Below are 10,000 nucleotides of genomic sequence, written 5' to 3'. Positions count from 1 at the left end.
AGAATAGGAACTTATGTTGGTATTATTAACATGAGAAAGGTTATTTTCAATCTTCTTCACTGATCAAATAGCTTCTCACATAGGAATTCCTCAGGGGCTCTCTGAGTCTTCCCAAGGAAGCAAGCAAGCAAGCAAGCAGATTTGCTTAGTTTTAAAAGGGAGCTGTTAACATACCATAAGAAAGGTTATTTTCATTCTTCTTCACTGATCAAATAGCTTCCCACATAGGAATTCCCCAGGGGCTCTCTGAGTCTTGCCAAGCAAGCAAGCAAGCAAGCAAGCAAGCAAGCCTAGCAAGCAGATTTGCTCTATTTTGAAAGTGAGCTGTAGTTAGATCAGACATTGTTTAGGAGGTGTTATTATTAAATAACACAAGACAGGCTATTTTCAATCTTCTTCACTGATCAAACAGCCTCACACATAGGAATTCCCCAGTGGCCTTCTGAGTCTTCCTAAGCAAGCAAGCAAGCAGATTTGCTTTTATTTCAAAAGTGGGATTTGCTTAATTTTAAAAGGGAGCTTTTAACATAACATAAGAATGGCTATTCTCAATCTTCTCCACTGATCGCATGACTGGGTTATGAACAGGCATTGCCACCCTTGACTGGAGTTTCTTACCTGTTCTTATCACAATTCGTCCCTGTTTGGACCAACCTGCGTGTACCATTTTTTTTTATGTTTTTGAGTTTTCCAGTCGAAGTGTCCGTTTTTGTTACTCGACAACATATCAAAATTTCAGCTTTCAGCTTTGTCAGATTTTCCAACTAAAATCCCCCCAAAAAATGAGCTGATGAGCTCTGAATAATATCAAAATCTTTGAGGCTTACTTTCTCAGAATGAGGAAAAAGTGGCTTGCGCCAGTTCGTCAAACTACTGACGAATTGTCAAGTCGAAATGTGTCTTCTGGAATTTCCCCATCTTTTAGAAACAGACAGACACTTGTATCTGCATCCAGCCTTTCACCGAGGCAATATTTCTGGATCGAGGTCGGAGTAAAAGATAAAAAAAAAAAAAAATATCTCCTATTAAAGTTTCTTGTCAGTTCGTGAAAGTATCATGTACAGTATAACCGACCTTCATTTTTGCACTGAAATTTCACTTTATTTCCACCTATCACGAGGTGTTGGCCAATCTGTTGGATTCGTTGCTGTAGGCTGTGAGCTAGCCTTATGCCAGCACAGACTGTAGCCCCTGGGTTAACCCTTGTTGTGTATTTTATAGTGGAATACTTCTATACATAAAACACTTTTGTGTTACATATGACATAATTTGAAGAACGTGAAGGCGTCGAATGCTGACGATCTGACAAATTTGTTCGCTGATTTGAATGTGCTGTCGACTCCTGTTTTATCAGATTTTCGGACCACTAAATTAAAATGATTTATTCCGTCGTGTCGATATATCTATTCGGGTGTATCATTTTTATCTTCTGTTCCTGTTTATTTATCGCCTTTTTCGCTGGCAGTTATTGCCTGTTTATTTATCACCAGCATAATTGTTTTTTGTATTTGAACTACAACACCTGTCAAACCTTTTACTCTCAGTTTTGCGCTCAATGAAATTAAGGTCTAAATTATTATTATTATTATTATTATTATTATTATTATTATTATTATTATTGCTTGCTTTTATTTTGCTTTTTCGTTTCAGTTCTCTTCAGTGGTGCGTGCACATTTCGTTTCGTAAATGGGGAAAAGTCAAAATCTGGATTCTGCATATATATTCTATAAGTTGTTCTTTGTAACTAAAAATTGCCGCGACGTTTCGACAGACTCTTAATGTCATTGTTTAGCAAATAAAGGACTGGTTGCATAAATCCTTTTGAATTTATACACCTTTCAATGGCGAATTCCTTGGTTGCAGTCAGCGAACTTCATGATAAAACAAATTTCTGCGGCGAAGCTCGATCCAGATCTTCGCAAACTGGGAATGATTCATTCCAGCGTTCCCATTGGCCTGCCGTTGCGTGATGTCATGCCGGCTGACATCATCGGTAGTTTGGCTATTGGGCTGCGGATGAATGATGTCATTATCTATTTTCTGTCGTTCGGGGATTATTATTCATCAGGGGCATCTATTAGGGTGTCGTTTCAGGTATTCGTTGGATTTGTGGGTGTTCTGCATTATTCTTCTTAAATTCGTGGGTAGGAGCGATGCCTCCTGCGTCGTATTCATTGTTGGTTTTCTCGGCAAATGAGTAGCGCCTCTAGCAGGCGCAGACGTCGAGGGTCGGCGGCTTTATACTTATTTTTGTATAATACTTCGCGGAGATGGAAATATTATAGCACGGGCGTGGTTCATGATGGCACCCTCCTGGGCGTGGCAGGAGATCCTTTTAGACAGACGCATCGTGGTCATTCCAATATAAGCGCCGGGCATTCTCGGACAGGACATACAAATTGGTAGACCACGTTCTTCTGCTTGATTCTCTTGCTTTGCGGAGAGGTTAATCACCAGATCACGGGTGCGGCGGTTCTTATAATAAATTATAAGATTTATTCTCTACTGTCTTCGGTCGGGGTGACGTTTTCATGACGATTTTCTTCACCCTCATCCTCACGGTACTGGGGATGCATCCGCCTTATAATAGATCTTTATGTCATCTTGGAGGGCAGGTTGTGTGTTCTCACCGTTGTACCATTTTTCCAGGCCAGTTCGAATTTCTTTGTTGATGAGTTTGTTGGTGAAACCATTGTTCACCAACATTTGTGCAGCACGTTCGAAACCTCCTTGTTGGTGTCCTGCCAGGTAGCAGTGGGAGAGGGCCCTTTTAATGAAGGTCCTGACTGTCCTTAAACCTTAAGGACATTCACAAAGTCCCAAATTGGTGGATTTTGTGTAGACTGATGTCCAAGTTCCGTTCCGTCTTTGTGACCATAACGTCGAGGAAGGGAGGCCGGTCGTCTGTGCTGAACTCGAAAAACACACTACATTGTTGGAAGGTCAGACGAAGGGCTTCAACCTCCCCCGCTGAAGCCCGTGTATAAATTCAGAAGGACCTATACTAGCTCCCGCTGGAGAATGACATTTCCGAAACGCGTTGCGGCAACAATTGTATTTGTAAAATATATAAAGAAGCAGAATCCTTTTTTGACTTTTTATATGAAATGACAAATATCAAGCACGCACCTCCAAAGAGAAGTCCATTCTTCTACAAAATAAATGCAGTTTAATATTCAATAGAACCTGTTTAAAAGAGGGTCTGCTGCCAAATTATTATTATTATTATTACTATTATTATTATTATTATAATATTATTATTATTATTATTATTATAATAATAAAATAAATATTATTATTTTTAATTAATAATTATTATTATTATTATTATTATTATAATTAATTATTAATTACTATTTATGTGCCAACGAGAAAATAGCAGAAGTATTGCTGGCGCAGAGAATCTCACTAAACAAATAGTTTTGACCTGAGGGCATCTTATTTTACCTAAGGACGCCACAACAGAATTTCCCTCCCCAAAAAAAAAAAGAAAGAAAAACATTTCTCCTAAATATATATGCGTATTGCCATCACGCATTTCTAAATACAAGGAAATTTTTTTTTATAGATCAATTATTTCTCAAATGGTTTGTTTCAAAGTCAGTGGGACCCATCTCCTGAAAATAATAATAATAATAATAATAATAATAATAATAATAATAATAATAATAATAATAATAATAATAATAATAATAATAATAATAATAATAATAATAATGTTTTTTTATCATAATCACACGAATAAAAATAATTAATTATTATTATTATTAATTATTATTATAATTAATAAAATGGTAATAATTGTTTTTCTTCTTATCACATGAATAATAATAATAATAATAATAATAATAATAATAATAATAATAATAATAATAATTTTTTGGCCATCTTGCTCTCTAGTTTTGAGAAGAACGCTAACAGTATTTGAAATCTGCAAATGGTTAATGATTTATCGTTAATATTAAAGGATGCCATTTTTAACTTCGAAAAATAAATTTATTTTTATATAAAATTTGTAAATAAAATTTTATGTAAAAATAAAATTGGTTGTGTTCTTGTTTAGTTTTTGACAGACAGCTAAAACTGTAATTTAAAACCTCACAATAATTGTTTTTCTTATGCCCAAAGCAAAATGCGAATTCCGTCTGTAAGATATTTAATTCTCTCTCTCTCTCTCTCTCTCTCTCTCTCTCTCTCTCTCTCTCTCTCTCTCTCTCTCTCTCTCTCTCTCCGTTAATTCTGTAATAAATGTTTTAGCCACCTCCTAGTAATTGTGTTTCCTATGTCCGAAGAAGCAAATTGAGAATTCTCTCTGTAAGATATTTTCTCTCTCTCTCTCTCTCTCTCTCTCTCTCTACCCTTGTATTTCTCTCTCTCTCTCTCTCTCTCTCTCTCTCTCTCTCTCTCTCTCTCTCTCTCTCCGTTTATTCTATAAGTGTTTCAGCATCATTGTTGTCAACACATATCTTTGTAAACAGTAGCAGAGTCATTTAATTATTACAGTAGAAAAGGAAATAGAGCCACATAAGTCTTCTTCTTCTTCTTCTTTCGACCTTATCAGTCCCACTGTATAGCAGGGTCGGCCGCTCCAGTCAACCTTCTCCATCTATTTCTGTTCCTTGCATCATCTTCTCCCAGTCCTACCTCACCCATATCCTTCCTCCTCACCATCACTGGCATGTTCTTGGCTCTCTTGATGGGTTCCACCTCCTCTCTTTTTATTACATGGCCATAGTGTCTCAGAAACGAGGTTGCCTAACCTAACGAGCTTCTCCTGTACATTATATATACCACACATTCTTCTTATATGGAGCCATATAAGTATTAGAAACGAATCAATAACGAGAAATGAATCCACTGAAGCTGGATGTATGAACTATACCTACAGCTGTTGAGAAATGAATATAAATCGAGGTAATGTTTCGTGACCTTTGAAGCTTGAAGATTCAGCGTCCACAACACTGACATGAAAACTGTTCCACAGTTTTGCAGTGTAATCAGTAAACTGTACCTTCGTTCATATTCCTCTTTCTTCCATCTTACTTTCCTCAAGCCTCTCTTACCAACTGTTTCATAGTGCAGCCGTGAGAATTTCCTCCTGTTACACCTGTCAAACCTCATTTACTTCCAATTTTCCTTTCAGCTCTGACTGACCTCATCCGAGGTCCCAGCGCTTTGACCTTTGCCTAAATTTAAATTTACAATTTTGTAATCAGTAAAAGTTCATTAAACAGTTTTCTTGATGTAATACTTGGTCATTTGGACAAAAAGATCAACACCATGAATAATATAGACGCATTCCGTAATGGCGAGCGGGCATTACATTACCTAGACCTGCAATTCTGACAATCCTGACCTTTCGTGAATATTGAATTTCTCCCAGTGAGTATGATTTTAAGTCTCATTGCCTTGCATATTTGGAGTAAGGGTCACCAACCCAGTGTTCATACAGCAAAGGTCAAAGTTGTTGCCCTGGTATGCCCTGCAGTGCTTCAGTCTCACTGATGCCCCGCTTGTCAGATCCCGTAGGGGCAGTGCCGTCAGTGCACCTCACGCGATGCACTATGGGCATCACTTAAGCGTCCCTTCGGCCCCTAGCTGCAACCCCTTTCGTTCCTTTTACTGTACCTCCGTTCATATTCTCTTAATTCCATCTTTCTTTCCACTCTTCTCCTAACAGTTGTTTCATAGTGCATCTGCGAGTTTTTCCTCCTGTTACACCTTTCAAGCCTTTTACTCTCATTTTCCCTTTCAGCGCTGAATGACCTTATCCAGTTGTCCGCCCCACGGACAACTGGATTCTAGAGATTTCTGTCATGAAACCAGAGATTTCTCTCCGTCCACATCGCTCCGCCGAGATGTGGTAATCTCTCATGGGGCGCATGATCTTGCATAAAAGTAGTTCCAGTAGTCTTGTTAATTGCTGGTCATATATACCGGACACCTCATTAGCTTTTCTGTCTGAGAACCAAACTGTATTCATCTGAGAGAACAGGTTAATTATCATAGAGCAATATTGTCTTGGCTGTTCAGGAGGGGATTGAAAAATAGTTCCAGTAGACTGTTTAATAACTGGCCATATATACAGGATACCTCCTTTGCTTTTCTGTCTGAGAGCCAAACTGCATTCACCTGAGAGAACAGATGAATTATCATAGAGAAATATTGTCTTGTTTGCTCGGGAGAGGATTGTAAAATAGTTCCAGTAGCCTTCTACTGGCCATATATACGCGGTACCTCATTAGCTTCCCTGTCTGAGAGCCAAACTGTATTCACCTGAGAGAACAGATAAATTATCATAGAGCAATATTGTCTTGTTTGTTCAGGAGGGAATTTAAAAATAGTTCCAGTAGCCTTCTACTGGCCATATATACAGGATACCTTATTAGCTTCCCTGTCTAGCAGCCAAACTGTATTCACCTGAGAGAACAGATAAATTATCATAGAGCAATATTGTCATGTTTGTTTAGGAGGGAATTGAAAAATAGTTCCATATATACAGAAACAAATCAGTCAGCAGTGACAGTCTTGTAATCATTTTCGAATATGAGGGCCAGTCTTTGATGTTCATAGGAAACAAATTAGTTAATTTTGTCAGTCTCATAATCTTTACACTCTAAAAACATCTGTCTGGAAATGACTCAACTGAAACTTCAGTTTAGAAACTCTTTTCCATTAACTTTAAAAACCAATCTGAAAACTTCTTCTTCTTCTTCTTCTTTGTTCAGGAGGGAATTCTTCTTCTTCTTCTTCTTCATATTATTATTATTATTATTATTATATTATTATTATTATTATTATTATTATTATTATTATTATTATTATTATTGGAGAATCAAATTCACAGTTATGTATGGGTACGTACATTTAAAAATAATTCTGTTCAGAGAGCTTTCGGGATGCTGTTCGCCTCTGTTGAGTATTTTATTATTATTATTATTATTATTATTATTATTATTATTATTATTATTATTATTATTATTATTATTATTATTATTATTATTATTATTATTATTATTCAGAAGGTGAACCCTAGTCATATGGAATAGGCCCTCAGGGGCCACTGACTTGAACTTCAAGTGCCAAAAGATATTTTATTCACTTAAAAGAAATGACAGAAGATAAAAGGCCCTCTGTAATCACACGAGTGAACTGATCAGTCATCATCTTCAATATCCTTCAATACTTCCCGTCCAAGAGGCCACTTGTGGCTCAAGTCAGTGAAAGTTATCGATCGTGATCACACGCGGGAAATATCAGTGTACGTTATTATTATTATATTATTATTCAGAAGATGAAACCTATTCACATGGAACAAACCCATCAAAGGGGGTCATTGACTTGGAATTCCGGAAGCTTCCAAAGAACATTAAGGTGTTCTTTAGGTAGAAGTAAGAGGAGGTAAAGGGAAATATAGCAAGAGGAGATCGCACTCACTTATTACAAAAGAAAAATGTAAAGCAATAAATTAACAAATAGATAAAAATGTATTGAAATGCAGGGAGAATAGTGTTAGGGTAGAAATGCATTGCATCTTCGCTTGAACTTCTGAAGTCCTGAGGTTTTCAAGTGTTCAGTGATTACTCTTGGAGCAAATGTGTCGATAAGTCAGTTAAAATGTTTCATAAAATTTTTCCCGTTTAGGAGACGATTCTCTCATCTCGTGTACTGACAAATAACCCAGATCTTGAGTGTCTTCAACTCTTTTGGGTTTAATAGACGAGTTTGGAAACTCATGAGAATCAGACTTATACCATAATATTCTTTATATATATATATATATATATATATATATATATATATATATTATCATATATATATATATTATATATTCATATATATATATATAATATATATATATATATATATATATATATATATATATATATATATATATATACAGCACACATACATACATACATACTTGGAATTCAAGCTATAATGAATATATATATATATATATATATATATATATATATATATATATATATATATAAATATATATATATATATATATATAATTATTTTGAATTTGTTCTTTTATCATAAGGTTATTGTAAAGAAAATGTAAAGTAATAAATTAACAAATGGATATCTCTAAGCGTGTTGAAATTTGAAAGTCCTTTTTGTATAGTATTCACTTCTCCATTTAACAATACCTGCTCCACCTATGTACAAGAACATCCTGAATTTTCCATTTTAGAGCAGAGTTTTGTAGTAAAATACAATTCTTGTATTTAAAAATTTACATATTTTTATCTATTTATTGATTTATATAAATTTGTTTTTCATATTTAATAGGTTTTCTCTTTCTTAGAGACATTCCCTATGTTGCCTCCTACTAAGAAATAAGCTTGAGATCTCAGGTCAGTGTTTTGGGCTTGTTCCGTCTGAACAGGTTTCATCTTCTGAATAATAATAATAATAATAATAATGAGTAATAATAATAATAATAATATACATTTGCATCTTTCATAAAGTTTGGACTCATAATCAGCTCATGTTTTCTGTACAGAGTATAATCAAACCGAAAATAGATCCATCTTGTCAAGGTCTCGGTCCAGTTTTTCCGTTTAAAGACCTGGTGGTGGTATATCAGTTGGTTGCCAACGCAGATTTAACAACCATAAATAAAATAATATTCTTTATATATATATAAATTGGATATATAATATATATATATATAAATAAATTTTTATATATATAATATATATGTTTATATAGTAAAATGTATAAATGCACAAACAAATGCATTGCATCTTTTGAACTTCACAAGTCACAACACACAAATGTGTCGATAAGTCATTATGTTTCATAAAAATTTTCCCGTTTATATATATTCTCTCATCTCATGTACTGACAAATAACCCATATCTTGATATAACTATATTTATTAATAGACAGTATAAACTCATATAGAACACATACATAATATTCTTTATATATATAATATATATATGTATATATATATATAATAGATATATATATATATATATATATATATATATATATATATATATATATATATATATATATATATATATATATATATATATAGGCTATATATATGCACACTTGCATAATTATTTTGCCAATTTGTTCTTTTATCATAAGGTTATGTGTATGTTTGCAGAGAGAGAGAGAGAGAGAGAGAGAGAGAGAGAGAGAGAGAGAGAGAGAGAGAGAGAGAGAGAGAGAGAGAGAGTCTCCACGAAATCCTGTTATCTCTAAGCGTGTTAAAACATTTGTAGGTCCTTTTTGTACCTTCCGTTAGTTACCCAAAGATTCACTTCTCCATTTAACGTTACCTGCTCCTTTATGTACAAGTATATCATCCTCCGATTTTCCATTCTTAGAGCATAGAAGATTTTGTAATAAAATACAATTCTTGTATTTAAAAATTTACATATTTTTATCTATTTATTGATTTATATGTTAATTTGTTTTTCTTTTTTTAATAGGTGATCTCTTTCTATATTTTCCATTCCCTTCTGTTGCTTCTCCCTGTGAACACCAAACTCTTTGGAAGCTTGAATTTCAGGTCAGTGGCCCCTTTTGTGGGCTTGTTCCGTCTGAACAGGTTTCATCTTCTGAATAATAATAATAATAATAATAATAATAATAATAATAATAATAATAATAATAATAATAATAATAATAATACATTTGGTATCTTTCATAAAACAAGTAAAAAATGCGCCGAAATTTCTTCAGCGCAGTCGAGTTTTCTGTACAGAGTATAATCAAGGCCACCGAAAATAGATCCATCTTTCGGTGGTCTCGGTATAATGCTGTATGAGCCGCGGCCCATGAAACATTAACTACGGCCCGGTGGTGGTATATCCTATATCGTTGCCAGACGCGCGATTATGGCTAACTTTAACCTTAAATAAAATAAAAATTACTGAGGCTAGAGGGCTGCAATTTGGTATGCTTGATGATTGGAGGGTGGATGATCAACATGCCAATTCGCAGCCCTCTAGCCTTAATAGTTTTTAAG

The 10,000-nt window shown here is 34.5% G+C and overlaps 1 protein-coding gene and 1 long non-coding RNA gene across 2 annotated transcripts in view; one reads left to right on the top strand and one right to left on the bottom strand.

Annotated features, from left to right (window-relative positions):
* LOC136855540 (uncharacterized) overlaps positions 1-4,798 on the bottom strand; it is a 14,498-nt gene extending 9,700 nt beyond the window's left edge. Inside the window, exon 1 of the mRNA XM_067132661.1 lies at positions 4,650-4,798. Within this exon, the coding sequence (XP_066988762.1) occupies positions 4,650-4,798 (149 nt within the window). The remainder of the gene's footprint in view (positions 1-4,649) is intronic.
* The window catches only part of LOC136855329 (uncharacterized), an 84,919-nt gene that overhangs the window by 51,169 nt on the left and 23,750 nt on the right, over positions 1-10,000 (top strand). The window lies entirely within an intron of this gene.

Source organism: Macrobrachium rosenbergii, chromosome 31, assembly GCF_040412425.1.
Source record: "Macrobrachium rosenbergii isolate ZJJX-2024 chromosome 31, ASM4041242v1, whole genome shotgun sequence".
Classification (NCBI taxonomy): domain Eukaryota; kingdom Metazoa; phylum Arthropoda; class Malacostraca; order Decapoda; family Palaemonidae; genus Macrobrachium; species Macrobrachium rosenbergii.
This window is presented reverse-complemented; position numbering and strand designations above follow the sequence as displayed.